Genomic DNA, 15876 nt, shown 5'->3' on the forward strand with positions numbered 1-15876 from the left:
AAGATGCATGGTTAAGCGCCAAGGCGGATGAGATTCAGGATACGCAGACAAACACGACACCAAGAAATTCTACGAGGCGCTGAAAGCTGTCTATGGACCGCAGTTCTCCTTTGGATCAACCCCCCTGCTCAGCTCAGATGGAACCTCACTCCTGACTAACAAGAGGCTGATCCTGGAGAGATGGGCGGAGCACTTCAACATCGTGCTCAACCGACCAGCCCAGATCAACGAGGAAGCCATCGCACGTCTCCCCCAGGTGCCGACAAACCACGAGTTGGCTGTTCCCCCTGCAGTCGGGGAAGTGAGCAGAGCCATCAAAAAAATGTCCACCGGCAAAGCTCCAGGCTCTGACGCCATCCCTGCAGAGGTGTTCAAGTCGGAGGCCCCCACCATGATCAGTCAGCTCACCAGCCTGTTCCAGTCGATGTGGACAGGGAACAACTCCCTCAAGATTTCCGGGATGCAACAATCGTCCACATTTATAAGCGGAAAGGAGATCGGCAGTCCTGCGACAACCACCAAGGTATTTCCCTCTTGTCCATAGCAGGCAAGATCCTGGCCCGGGTCCTGCTTGACCGCCTTCTGGAACACTTGGAGCAAGGCCTTCTCCCTGAGAGCCAGTGTGGCTTCCGTGCGGGTCGAGGGACCACTGACATGATATTCGCCGCCCGCCAGCTCCAGGAGAAATGCATGGAGCAGCACCTTGACCTCTGCATGACCTTTGTTGACCTCACCAAGGCCTTTGATACAGTCAGTCGGGAGGGACTATGGAAGGTCATGGGAAAATTTGGTTGCCCCAGCAAATTTATTGCAATTGTCCGCCAGTTCCACGACGGAATGACAGCCAGAATCCTTGAGGACGGCGACTCATCTGAAGCCTTCCAGGTGACCAACGGAGTCAGGCAGGGCTGTGTCCTGGCCCCAACACTGTTCAGCATCATGTTCTCGGCAATGATGTCCGACGCCTTTAGGGACTGCAAGTCCGGTATCAACATCAAGTACAGGACAGACGGGAAACTTTTCAACTCCAGGAGATTGCAGGCTGTCACAAAGGTGAGGGAGACAGTCGTCAGAGACTTTCTCTTTGCTGACGACTGCGCCCTTAATGCAATCGATGAGCAGGAGATGCAGCTCGAGATGGACAGGTTCTCATCAGCCTGTGACAACTTCGGTCTCACCATCAGTGCAAAGAAAACCGAAGTGATGTTTCAGCCAGCCCCCGGCAAACAATACCATGAGCCTCAGATAAGGGTGAACGGACGGATCTACGAGTGGTGGAAAACTTCACCTACCTGGGCAGCACTCTCTCCTGCAATGCCAACATAGATGCTGAAACCATCAACAGAATCTCCAAGGCAAGCAGCGCGTTTGGGAGACTGCGAAAGAAAGTCTGGGAGCGGAGAGGAATCAGCCTCAACACCAGCTGAAAGTCTACCGGGCAGTCGTGCTTACCACTCTACTATACGGCTGCGAAACGTGGACTGCTTACCGAAGGCACGAGCGCCAGATAAACCACTTCCATCTCAGGTGTCTTCGGAATCTCCTTCACATCCGCTGGCAGGACAAAGTCCCAGACACGGAAGTTCTGAAGCAGGCAGATCTCCCTAGCACCATCACAATCATGCGCAAGGCCCAGCTGAGATGGGCGGGCCACGTCTCCCGCATGTCCGACACTCGCATCCCAAAACAGCTCTTCTACGGTGAACTCGGCCAGGGCAGGCGCAAAGTCGGAGGGCAGAAAAAGCGCTACAAGGATAGTCTCAAGGTCTCTCTCAAAGACTTCTCCATCGGAACAGAGACCTGGGAGACACTTGCTGCCAACCGCTCATCCTGGCGCAGCGCAATCACCGTGGGAGCAGGGACAGCCGAGGAGGGACGGATTCGGTCAGCGGAGCAGAAACGTCAGATGCGTAAAGTCAGAGCCGCCTGCACCAGTAGCACTGCCCCTACCCACTTCTGCCCCACCTGTGGGAGGGGCTTCCTTGCCCGGATTGGCCTCACCAGCCACCTCCGGTCTCATGGCGGCAGTTCCATCAGATGATGTCAGTTGGTCATCTTCGAACCGAAGGACGAACATTATAGTAGAAGATACTTGCCCAAGGTGCCAGACTGTGAGAGTGAACCCGAAAGCCATGTGGTTGGGAAGCAAATTTCTCAACCACACTCCCACAGATGCACTTATATGTTGAAAATGTTAATTATCCTGCATCTGTATGCTGAAGGTATTATCTTGAATGTTGAAGCTGTTAACTGACCTCAACCCAAATGATGTTAATTTGGTCTTAATCAGAAAACGAGAACATATTGAAAGAAATTGCTCACTGGATGGGACACAAAAACAGCCTTCCCTAAAGACTTATCAACGAACTCTAGATAGACAGTGCCAGCCAGGATATCTGGTGTTAAGGAAAACTTCCCAATCAAGCAACCAGATAAACTGCAGTAATAGTTAAAAGTTATTTATTGTAGAATGAATAAAGTTCAGTTAATAGAATACCCTCCAAAACATTGATTTAATTATATGTTATATTCTTCTGAAGCAGTATTGTAATGCAGATACATAGTGAAGGACAAATTAACTACAGTATTTGTCCAGTGATAATACCCCTTAACCCTTTCGTTACTGTATTTATTTTGAGATGCTCTGTATTTCTTTCAATTACTTTAAATATAACTGAGAATTTAGTAAAATAACTTAGTTATCATTCAGCTAGTGTCAGGAGCATAAATTGTGACTAAGGTTTGGTGGAAGATTTTAATTGAAAACTTATGAAAACAAGACATTTGTACTCAGAGCGAGAACCGGTTTCAGCCAGGTTGGTGACGAAAGAGTTAAGGATGCGTTGTTTAAAAACACCAAAATATGTCAGTAGTAGATGAAAATCATTCAAGCAGACAGTTAAGAGCAACACCATTGATTTATTCAGTCACTGTTTTTCTATATGAGTAGTAATGAATTATGCCTTAGCATGTGGCTGGCAGTGGATACATGCTGCTGACAAAGCCTAAGGTAGAAATACTTGTCTAACATTATCACTGTCCACACTGGACAAGTTTCATCTGCAACTGATATATTTTTGTTTTTAAACCACAAGGGACATTACTCTGGATGAATACTGCATTTAATTTGCATTTTGTCTGGTGTTGCAAACATGGCTATTGTTATAATTAGTCAGAATGTCTCTAAAATACACAGGCCATTGCGTTGTGCCTCTGGTACTTAACAGTATGTATCAATTTTGCTGATGGGATTTAAGAGGAAAGAAAAAGTTTAATGGTTTGGAGTAGGGAACGCATCCAATCCCAATACAAATACATTAACAAGGCTTCTCATTCATACAAGCATTAAAAAACACGTGTGAAAGGAAAGGTGCTGCCAGTAAGGTGAGAGTTAGTCAAGTCTAGTGATGAATTTAATGTACAGGTAAACGTTTACCAGACCACAGTTCTCAATCTCCTCTTATTCATCACCATCCTCCATGCCATAACAGAGGAATTTAAGATCAACTGTCCTTGGGAACTACTATATGCTGATGATCTTACTCTCAGAGCAAAATCTGTAATACAATTAGAAAAGAAATTGCAGATGTGGAAGCAAAACCTGGAATCTAAAGATCTTAAAATCCTTACACTTAGCAAAGAGTAACGTTCTAGTAAGAAAACAGACAGGACACTACCCACCTTAGATAAATGGCTTGCTTGATATATAGGAAAGGTGTAGTCTGTAATCGCATACACTGAACCTAGTGCAAGCTATGGATGCACAAGAGGTGCAGTAGAATCGCAGGAAGGTTAATGGAGAAAGTAGTTATTGTTTGTGGAAGATGCACAAGTGCCATAAAGTCTGTGGTCACATGAGAAATTAATTTTCTCAAATGTTCTGGAGGTACTAGATTGCTTTTGTTACCTATATGACCTAATTAGCAGTGGAGGATGTTCTGAAAGTGTAGTCACTAGAATAAGTGTTGGATAAAGTTCTGAGCTATAGTATCTGTAGGTAACAAAAGGTCTCTCTCTACAAGTGAAAGGCAGATTGTATGATGCTTGTGTCTGTACAGTGATGCTACATGGTAATGAGACATGGACCCTGAATACAGAAGACATGCAAAGACTAGAGAGGAATGGAAAAAAATATGCTCTACTGGATGTGCAATATTAAGTGTGCATGTATATCAAAGTGCAAATGTATTGAAAGATAAATTAGGTATAAGAGGAATCAAATGTAACATACAAGAGAGAAGATTGCATTTGATTGATTATGAGTATGGATGAGGAGAGTTGCATAAAGAAGTGCCAGTCACTTGAAGTTGATGGAATTTGTAGAAGAGATAAACCCCAAAAGACATAGGATGAAGTATTGAAGGCTGATCTCAAGATGTTGAGCCCTAAAGAGATGCCAAAGGACTGGCGTCTTGCTGTGCTCAAGAAGCCCTGCCCATCACAACAAAAACGATATCCTATAACCACCTACTTATGCTTGTATGTGTGAGGCTGTGTCCCCACTCCTCTCTCCCTGACATGTCAAACATTCCTTCTCCACCCACATCAATGGTACTACCCATACAATTGCCTCCTTCCTGTGCCTTCAGCCACTGCCCTTTTAGCCGTTACACACCATTCTACCCTGCTTCCTTTATCTGCTGTCATTCTAAATACCTTCTTTTATCTACCACCATAACCCACCTACTGTAGCCCCTTATATATCTATTTCTTTACTACCCACAAGGGGCTAAACAAGGACAAACGGATTAAGTCAATTATATCGACCCCAGTGCATAACTGGTACTTATTTAATCAACCCCAAAAGGATGAAAGGTAAAGTCGATCTCGGCGGAATTTGAACTCAGAACATAGCGGCAGACAAAATACCTATTTCTTTATTACCCACAAGGGGCTAAACAAGGACAGACATAGGTATTAAGTTGATTACATCGACCCCAGTGTGAAACTGGTACTTAATTTATCGACCCCGAAAGGATAAACGGCAAAGTCGACCGCGGCGGAATTTGAACTCACAACATAATGGCAGCCGAAATACTGCTAAGCATTTCACCCAACGTGCTAACGATTCTGCCAGTTCACTGCCCTTTTTCATTTTTTATCCCAGCCTCTCCCTCTCCACAGCTCTCACACCTTGTTCTACTACTTCCAATTCTATTCTTCCTGAATCACTCCAATATTTATCAACTCACCTGTTATCTGTATCCCACACCATTGTTTTTCAATCAGTTTATTCTCGCACCTATGCAAGTATTCACTCATCCTCACCTTCATGTTCCTTGCAAGTTTGCTCTAGTACCCCATCACTACCTTATTACCTCCTCTATGGGAAGACACCAGTTCTTATCCCTCAATCATACTTTAACCTTTCAACACCTCGCATACTACCACTCATCTCCACTTTTTCCTCCCAAATACATAGTAGTAGTCTTTTCCTTGTCTTGAAAATTACAAGACAGCCTCACTAGCATTAGTGGCACACACACACACACACACACAAAAGGCACCCAGTACAATCTGTAAAGTGGTTGAGGAAGGGCATCCAGCTGTAAAATCCATGCCAAAGATGACATTGGAACTCACTAGTTCCACCAAACCATCCTACCTATGCCAGCATTGAACAGACTTTAAATAATATCCATGCAATTTCAAAGTTCTTAAGAGATTGAGCAATAATGATCACCGAGTGAAAATTAATTGATTTTTCAGTTTTAATGCTTACAAGTTAGAAGAAAGAAAAACTTTGGAAACAACAGCATTGCAAATGGATGCAGCTGCAGAGTTTGATGTGACACACAAAGTTCAGAAAGGCAGCAATTAATGTAATAGTGGTGGTAGAAGTGCACTGGTGCAAGTTAATCAGGCTAGGAGTCATTTACTTTTAATATTGCTCATGTAGTGTTTTGTTTCATAAGCATCAGCAACAATTTAAGGCAGCTGAAGTATCTTCAAACATGTTACTTGTTCAGAATTGGAAGGAAGCATGGCTTTACCTATGGTGATGAATAAAAAAAACATGAGATGTGTTCTTTGTTCACCATCATTCAACATATTTTTCATGCTGGCATGGTTTCTACAGTTGAATGTCCTTCCTAATGCCAAACATTTTACAGTATAGTGGGTACATTTTTGTGGCACCAGCACAGGTGAGGTTACCCATTTTGTGTATGTGTGCATATATTCAATTTACATATCATCGTTTAACGTCCGCTTTCCATGCTAGCATGGGTTAGACGATTTTGACTGAGGGCTGGCGAACCAGATGGCTGCACCAGGCTCCAATCTTGATTTGGCAGAGTTTCTACAGCTGGATGCCCTTCCTAACGCCAACCACTCTGAGAGTGTAGTGGGTGCTTTTTACGTGCCACCGGTACGGGGGACAGTCAGGCAGTACTGGCAACGACCTCGCTTGAATCTTTTTACACATGCCACCAACACAGGTGCCTGTAAGGCGATGTTGGTAACGTGTTGTTAACGTGTTGGTAACGTGCCACTGGACGGAAGCTAGTTGGCTGCTCTGGCAACGATCATGCTCGTATGGTGCTCTTGGCACCCTACTAGCATAGGCATAATACATGCATAATAAACATTGTGCAACATAAAAAAAAAAACCTCAGAAACAATATAACATTGTAAGACATTTTATTGAATAAATACAGAAATTACAGTGAAATGATCTCATCATTACAGACTACCACAATACAATAGATTATAAACAGATACTTGTCTGTGTTAAAACTTTTTAAGAGGATTATATATATTTACTGAATATAAGCAAAACTGAGAAAAAAAAAAAAAAAAAAAAATCAAAGTTCTTAAGAACTAATTTAATTTAGAAAAAGAGTAGAAAACTCATCCACACACACATAAATTCTGAGAAATTCAGAAGTCCCTTTAGCATTTAAATGGCAAATAGCGATTTTTTTTGTTACAATTTTGTTGTCTGTGTGTGTGTATATATATATGTATATATACATATGTGTGTAAAGAAAACAGTCATTATCAATAGAAGACAATATTCATTGATTCAGAACTGATTCAACATGACAATCTTGTTCACTGATCTGCATATACTTAGAGCAACTGCCCAAGGCAGTTCAGACAGATAGCAGAATAAATGACAGCTATCCTGAAATCTCAACTATGGTAGTAAACAGAGTGAACTGGTGTTTAGTAGTAGGTGTTAAATGAATGCAGTGGGTAGTCAGACGGAGACTATAGAGAGTAGGTGGAATTTGAAGTATATAGAAATGAGGCAACAAGACCTAAATTAAGAAGCTCAAGAGACTTCAGTGTCAGTTGATTTAATGCTGCAGAGACTCTTGAATCACTTTGTGAGTGTGTGTGTCCCCTTTATATATCATTTAATGTCTGTTTTCCATGCTGGCATGGGTTGGACAGTTAAATATATGTAGTGACAAGACTGATGTGAACTAATAACTACTTAACAGTCAGGTTCTGTTGATGGTATAGAAACAAGAATTAAAAACTATACAAACTACAATACATAAAAATTCATAGAGTGAATAAAATTAGTAAATTTAAATAAGTAAGATTATAATATACTGTTTAGACTATCTGAAATAATATCTGTCCATGAAAAACTTAAGAAAAAAAAAAGAAACAATTGCAAATTATTTATTTAGTAATTGATATACTTCCATATACATGACAAAAGAATTAAATGAATAATAACTAATAGAAGTGTGAGGTGCAATAGGATGAAGCTTAGTTTTTCTTCATGCTGTTTTGGATTGTATCTAATACTGCGCTGATATCTCCCTTTTTAGCTTCCAAAAGAACTGTCAGCCAGCCTCCTTCATTTGAGTATCCCATACTCATCATCTGGTCAAGTGAATCAGCAATTTTTGGATCTGAAAGAGGTAAACATTTAATATATAAGATGCAACATATTTTGGTGTGTGTGTGTGTGCAGCTGAGTAAGTTATACTGTCTATTGTGGTCAAACAATGAAATTGTCTAAGAAATACTAGATCACCATAATGCCAATCATACAATATCAAATACAACAGCACCAGAATATTTAAAAAGAGCTTCATCTCAATTATCAGATGGACTACAAAATGTTACAATTATCCATTTTCATCTACCTAATAACTATTTCTTTACTACCCACAAGGGGCTAAACACAGAGGGGACAAACAAGGACAGAAAACGGATTAAGTCGATTACATCGACCCCAGTGCGTAACTTGTACTTATTTAATCGACCCCAAAAGGATGAAAGGCAAAGTCGACCTCGGCGGAATTTGAACTCAGAACGTAGCGGCAGACGCAATACCGCTAAGCATTTCGCCCGGTGTGCTAACGTTTCTACCAGCTCGCCGCTGGCATTACCACAAACCTGCATTCAGATTACTCTGTAAAGTGTAATGTTAATTTATACTCATTGTTTTTAATTAATCATGCATTATCTTGTAGCTTCAAGATTTCAGAGATGTGACTGTTTATTTTTAGTATGACATTGTAGGATAAGCGTGAGAGGCCAGATCAGGCCAGTTTAGATGTTAACGGGTCAAATACCCACAAATTTATCATTATTATTAGAAGTGCATCACAGAAAACCAAGTATTTTGATTAATCCATACTAAAATTCCAACCAATATATAAATTCCTTTAGTAGCCATCATTTGGTTTTTGTCTTGTGCAAACAAACTGCATTTAATATAAAAACTTTATTCTGCCAGAATGAACTAAGGTGTAAATTATAATTAATCTAATAAATATTTGATACAAATAGAAAATTAGTTCAAGTACAACATGTAGCCTACAGCTTATCAAAATCAACACAGAAAGTAAATAAATTGTGATGCTGTTGATATCTGCTGTAAATGTGACATCAAAAACAAGTGGAAAGACATTTCAGAAGTAAATTAAAAGATCTAATTCAAGTTTACAGATGTTAATAAAAAAATAAAGAAAGTCATAAAACAAAAACTAGTTTTATTGTAGCTTTAATCCTTACCTGATGGATAATATAAAGAATTATCTTGTTTGATGTTTTCACTGACCATCTCATAAGGTGCAGATTTGCGGCTTTCGGGAGATAGATCATTCTTAGGTGAAAGAACGGTCCAACCATCAGCACACTAAAAAACAAAAAAGACAAGCAATCAGTACAATTTTATCATCATCATTTCATGTCTGCCACACATACATACACACAGCTGTATTTTGAAAAGCAAGTTTAGAAGGATGAGTTGGTACTGACAATTGTTAGAAGTTTACAAAGAGATTAAAGCACTCAAAAAATTTGGTCTGTCATGTTAACCAGCTTAACAGTTAATATATTATTATTCTAATATTTTACGTCCATTTCTCCATGCTGGCATTGTCTGAATGGGTTGTCACAATCTGCATCATCTTTCATCCACAGCAACACAAAATCTACCAACATTTATGAATATATCTACATTGCAGACCAGCTGCATTTAGATTGCTACCAGTACTAGAGAGGTTCTCTATCCTACACCAGTTATCTGGGTCTACTACCCTCCTAGACAGGCAGCTTGTACAGCAGTTTTAAATTTTAATTCCTGATTATGTCTATGTGCAAAAGCAGAAAAATCAGCACTATTAAAAAACAAGAGATTCATTTTTTTTTAATAGGAAATGATAAAAATAAATAAGGTCTCAGAAGAAAAATAAAAGTTATGGAAACAGTTGTAGCAGACTAAACTACTCTTCATTGGCTTGCATGGATAAGCAAAAAAAATAAAATAAAGAAAACTTAAAAAACCTACCAAAGTTTCACCAGCAGCAGGAGGGGCTTTTGTAGTTTCCTCATTTACAAAGTCAGCTGTGGAGCTAAAATCCCCACAAGTACTTTCTGGTTTCTCAACAGGCTTTTCGGGGGTAGTTTCCTCTTTCTTCTCGGCACCAGCTGCAGCAGCAGCAGAAGCTGCAGCTGCGGTAGCAGCAGCAGTGGCAACTGCATGGGCAATCTTATGAGCTTTTTCAGCAATATCAGATGGTGACATATTAGGATCAGCAGCTGCATCATGATGAACATTGGTGAAGACATGTGGGCCACTAGTAAACACGTGTGGGCCACTGGTAAACACATGTGGTTTGTGTGGGCCATGAGGACCCATAGGAGGAACTCCAAATGGTCCAAAGAAACCAAATGGAGGTGGGGGTGGTGGGGGTGGATGTGGTCCATTTGCACCTGGGCGGCCACTGAAAACTTTATGGAATTGACCCTCTTTTTCCAGTTTCATATCCAACTCAATACCTAAAATGAATGATAAACATTAAATGAAAAGTCTAAAAAAATTTTTTAAATAAAAAATTAGTGGGTAACAGAACTAATGAAATGATTTCATATTTGACAATTAGACACATTGCATGAATGAAACTTAATTTGGTTTAAGACTGAAAAAGTTGTAAACGAGATTACTTAAAATGCTGAGAAAATTTCCATTTAAGACAAAATATAAAAATAACAGCAGTGGTTATCTTAAATTGGCTGATTTTTTTTTTTTAGTACAAGAAGCCTTTAAAATAAAGATTAACTTTTTGGTAATTAGACTGGCTAGTAAACTAATATAGTTTCATGAAATCTCTTACCAAATGGGTTCAGCACAGAGGATAAGTGCTCTCCAAGATTTTGGAACATGTTTTGAGCATATCCTGGAGGTTTTTTAGCTTCGTCTTTGTCTTTTTTCTCATCTGGTGTCTTGTTGGTAGTAGAAGAGGATGAAGTTGTTGAGCTGAAAGAACAACCTCCGGGGCCAGCAAAAGTGAAGCTATAATCACCACCATCTTTTGGGCAATATGGAGGCTGTACAATAGAAATATTCCATTAGTTAAAAAACAAATTCAATTGAGTTTTTGCATTTTAGTAATGGGTTTTTTAATGGAGTATTTGTGTAAATACAAAGTTTTCAATTCTCATTCACTATACTTCGTATATAAGGGCAAACACTAACAAATACATTTTAAATTGCTTAAAATTAAATAATATTCTTTTCTATTCTAGGCACAAGGCCCGAAATTTATAGGGAGGGGGCCCAGTTGATTTGATCGACCCCAGTATGCAACTGGTTCTTAATTTATTGACCTCGAAAGGATGAAAGGCAAAGTCGATCTCAGCAGAATTTGAACTCTGAACATAAAGACAGATGAAATACCGCTAAGCATGTTGCCCAGTGTGCTAACATTTCTGCCAGCGTGCCGCCTTAAAATTTAAAAACATTCATCTAAAACTAATTCTGATACCTGATATTAAAATACAACTAGCTGCTAGTTAGGACACAGTATCTCATTTTGTAACCATAAGATACTTGATAGTATATTAAAGGCTTACAACTCAATATTGTGCCTTACTTTAGTGTTAGCAGTTTAATGCGATTGAAAATAAAACAGGTAATGGGTTTAAGTGCATATTTCAAGAGTTATTGCTTTCCATCAACATCACATGCAACCCATCAACATTAGTTGATGGAAGTGCAACTGGCTCCTGTCAACTCTCCTACCCATGCATGCATGGAAGATTGACATTAAACAATGATGATATATATATAATACATGTGTATGCTTGTGCCACTTTATATGTGATAGCTGTGAATGTCACTGTCATACAAGCAGTGTCGTTTATTTCCAACATCCAGCATAGACATGTCTGGCCATGGGAAAATATTACCTAATTTAAAAACTGGCAAGAGGTAACAACAGGAAGGGCCCTAGAAATTCAACCTTGTAATCATTGAGAGCATGAAAAAAATGGATGTTAAAATGATAACAACGAGTGTTTGGGGGATTCTTATATTTTACATCCCTTGCTCAAGTCATCAGACTGCAACCATGCTGGGGCATAGCTTTGAAAAAAATTTAGTCAGACAAGTAGAGGCCAGTACCTTTTTTTTTTAAAGCCTGGTACTTATTCTGTTGGTCTCTTGTTGCAAGCATACTGACACCAATTGTCAAGTGGTGGTGGGAAACAAACATAAGGCACAAAAACACACACACATATACATGATGGGCTTCTTTCAGATTCTGCCTACCAAACCCACACACAAGGCTACAAGGCTTTGGTTGGCCCAAGGCTATAGCTGTCCTAAGTACCATGCAGTGGGACTGAATCTGGAACCAAGAGGTTGGGAAGCAAACTGCTTACCACACAACCATGCCTGCATCTATATTAATCGATATAGTTTTTCAAAGAGTTCTTTGTTAAGCAGTTTCTTGAAAAGAATTATAAATGTTAAGATTAATATAAAAACCTGAAATCAACACTTACAGGAACCATTCCTGGAATAGGAATCTTCATCATAGGATGTTCTGGATGACAGTCCTTTTTCTCACACTCTTGGCAGAGATCATAGTCAGGACAAGCAAGACATTTGAAACGAGGACCACTTATTTGTTTATCACAACCATCACAGATCACATGAGGATGCACTGTTTCATCAGCTCCAGTATCAGGCATTGGCTTAGAATCATTTACTGTAAACAGAGAAATATTAATACAGAGATAATACAGGATATGTTTCATCACAAGCTACAAATATAGAGTAAATAAGGGAGCCAATCCATTTCAACATTTATTTATTCTCTTTAACCCACTACAATTTGAACCAATTAAGATTGGAGCAATTAGTTAATCTAGTTATATTTAGCTTGCAGTTTACTTTTAATTACTCTTACACAGGGTTTATTCTTCTCATATCTAACTTCATAATAAATTCCTCCAAGTACTACTACATCTCAGTTTCAAGATATCAGAACTGTTAAATCTAAAGCAACACCTACCACTGTGAGTCTAATCAGAAGCTATTAGTTAATTCAGTGTTATTCTGCACAACCATCCATTGAAATTGGTTATTTTCGTCACAAACCAATGCACTGTAAAGGCTACCAGCCTTTCTTAGTCAATGATAGAATCTAGAATCCAAAAACTTGTATAATGCACCAATACTTTGACTGGCTTTGGTTAGTGGACTACAGCCATGCTGGCATACTACTGTCAAGGTGTTCATCATCATTATCATCGTTTAACGTCCGTTTTCCATGCTAGCATGGGTTGGACGGTTCAACTGGAGTCTGGGAAGCCAGGAGGCTGCGCCAGGCCCAGTCTGATCTGGCAGTGTTTCTACAGCTGGATGCCCTTCCTAACGCCAACCACTCCGAGAGTGTAGTGGGCGCTTTTTATGTGCCAGACGAGGCTGGCAACGGCCACAATCGGATGGTGCTTTTTTGTGCCACCGGCAACGGTCGGACTGTTCTCTTATGTGCCTCCGGCACTGGTATCTCGGCTACAATTTCCATTGATGTTGAAAGATTTCGATTTCAATTTTGATTTTGATTTTCACTTGCCTCAACAGGTCTTCACAAGTAGGGTTTGTGTCACAAGAAGGGACGGTCAGTTATAATCTATTGCCGAAGCACACAATGGCGCCTGGTGCAGTTCTTTGGCTTGCCAGCTACTGTCAAACTGTCCAACTCATGCTAACATGCAAGATAGATGTTAAATGATAAGGATTCTCAAATGGTTAAACTTGGCACAAAAGGATATAATTCACACAAAAACCCAGAAAAAATTTCTACATAAATTCATAGTCAATCCCTTGCAATTCATACAAACATGATTGGATTATGTACAGGCTGCCTGCCAAATTTCATCAAAAGCACTAGCTGACCTGAGCCCAAACAATCACACAAAAGTATTTAACTTAAAACAACATAGATGCAAAGCAAAATTCTTAACTAAAAAATTATACACATTGTAGCAAGCCTGTATCTGTTTATCAAAAATCATTTCTCTTCAACTTAAAATAATATTTTTCAAATGTTTATTAGCAGTAAAATGCCAGTTACTGAAATACAGATTATTCTCTACTCTAGGCACAAGGCCCAGAATTTTTTGGGAGGGAGCCAGTCAATTAGATCAACTCCAGTATACAACTGGTACTTTATTGACCCTGAAAGGACGAAAGGCAAAGTTGACCTCATGAGAGTTTGAGCTCAGAACATAAAGACAATCGAAATACTGCTAAGCATTTCGCCCGGCATGCTAACGTTTCTGCCAGCTCGTCACCTTCGTTACTGAAATATGTATTTCTTTACTGCCCACCAGGGGCTAAACAGAGGGGGCAAACAAAGACAGACAAAGGAATTAAGTTGATTACATCGACCTCAGTGTGTAAACTGATACTTATTTAATCAACCCTGAAAGAATGAAAGGCAAAGTCAACCTTGGCGGAATTTGAACTCAGGACATGCTAACGTTTCTGCCAGCTCGCCAATTTAGTTACTGAAATACATATTGCCACAGAACTATCATAGGAAAGAAAGGTAATGCTGATAAAACTTTTGACTATTACACAAGCAATATTACAATACTGTAAAAATGTCCATTTTCAACCCTGATATGGAACTTGTGTATTGATATTTCAAAGATGTGAAATTTATATAACTTACCTTTGATTATGATTTTAAAAATTGAACTATCAAGAGAAGTTATTGCTTCATTCAATTCATTGTCACTTGTGAATCTTATCAGATCATTATCAGAGTCTGCAGAAAAAAATAAAGAAGTGAAATTTCATATATTTTAAACAATAGAATTAACATCCAACAGAAACTTTATATACATGTACGTGTGTGAATATATATAGCTAGGAAACCATTTCACCAAGAGTTGTGTGAAATGACAATGTAAAATAATTAAAATATTAAATTATTCCATGAAACTGCTTAATTCATAATGAATACTTCATAAAATAAAATATTTTCCCACTGACTCCTAACAATTTCATTTAAGGAAAAAAAAAAAGCTAATGTAGGAACCACCTGCAAAGAGAAACTAGAACTATATTCTGCACAGGTTACTTACCAAATTTCATCAGAAGCACTAGCTGACCTCAGCCCAAACTATCACGCAATAATATTCAACTTAAAATGACATGGTTGCACAGTGAAATTTTTAACTACAAAATTATTCACACAAATCCTCATCAATAAATTCACAGTCACTTTGAAGATCTATAAACACACTTAGCTTAACTAGACATGGTGGAAGCTTGCAATATTGTTATTACTATATAGAATGGGCCGTTTTCTCAATATCAGCTAGCATTTGAAATTTGTTTTAAATGTGCAGCCACCCCCAATACTTTTTAACTGGTCAAGTTTAAAAAGAATTCCTTTGGTATTCTATACTGTAGAAAAATAAATCCATGATTATCTAAAACATCCCAACCCCCATTGGATACATTTTCTATAGAGATGACGTAAAAAATAAACTTTTTAGCAGTGAAATATATTTTATAAAAATCATTCGTCATAAATCTTCAAAATAATCCTTTCTGCAGCCATTCACAGTGATAAGATATAAGAACCATGGGAAAAATATATAAATTTTGTCCTTCAATGCAGACAGAGGACAGCAAAGTTTCCAGAGAATATGGACAGGTCAGATATATATAGAGAAGTGGAGGGGAAGAGGGAGCTGTCATATAGAATTTTTCCACTCATTTGCCATAAGTTGCATTACTGAGGATACCTTGAGGAAAGGCATTAACATCACAACTTCAACACTAGTAAAGCTTTATACTTTGTAAAAAAAAATTTTTTAAACCAGCAGTTAATCTCTATAAAGCTGAAATGTGAAAAAGTTTGTTTGTTTGGTTTTCGGATTGGAACGGGTTAAGGAAGTGAGTGGGCTAGGTTAGAAATCCCTATCTCAGAAGCTGTGGTTACTAGGGCAAAACCCCCCACATTTTGACAAGTGTTTGTCGTTTCTCTCTTTCGCATATCTGCCTGTCTTCCTCCGTCTCTCTCTCTCCTCCCTTCCCTTCACATTCTCTCTATAACGACGTTTGACAGCTTCCACTCTCTTTCCCTCGCCACCTTC

The 15876-nt window shown here is 39.1% G+C and overlaps 1 protein-coding gene across 1 annotated transcript in view; it reads right to left on the bottom strand.

Moving 5' to 3' along the window:
• Nucleotides 1–6931: 6931 nt before the first annotated feature.
• LOC115211761 (protein ref(2)P) overlaps nt 6932–15876 on the bottom strand; it is a 13257-nt gene continuing 4312 nt past the window's right edge. The window contains exons 2-7 of the mRNA XM_029780433.2: nt 14442–14537; nt 12262–12467; nt 10590–10803; nt 9764–10254; nt 8986–9109; nt 6932–7874 (exon numbers count right to left, since the gene is read on the bottom strand). Coding sequence (XP_029636293.1) covers nt 7729–7874; nt 8986–9109; nt 9764–10254; nt 10590–10803; nt 12262–12467; nt 14442–14537 — 1277 coding nt within the window. The 3' untranslated portion in view covers nt 6932–7728. The remainder of the gene's footprint in view (nt 7875–8985; nt 9110–9763; nt 10255–10589; nt 10804–12261; nt 12468–14441; nt 14538–15876) is intronic.

This window comes from Octopus sinensis, linkage group LG1 (genome assembly GCF_006345805.1).
Source record: "Octopus sinensis linkage group LG1, ASM634580v1, whole genome shotgun sequence".
Classification (NCBI taxonomy): domain Eukaryota; kingdom Metazoa; phylum Mollusca; class Cephalopoda; order Octopoda; family Octopodidae; genus Octopus; species Octopus sinensis.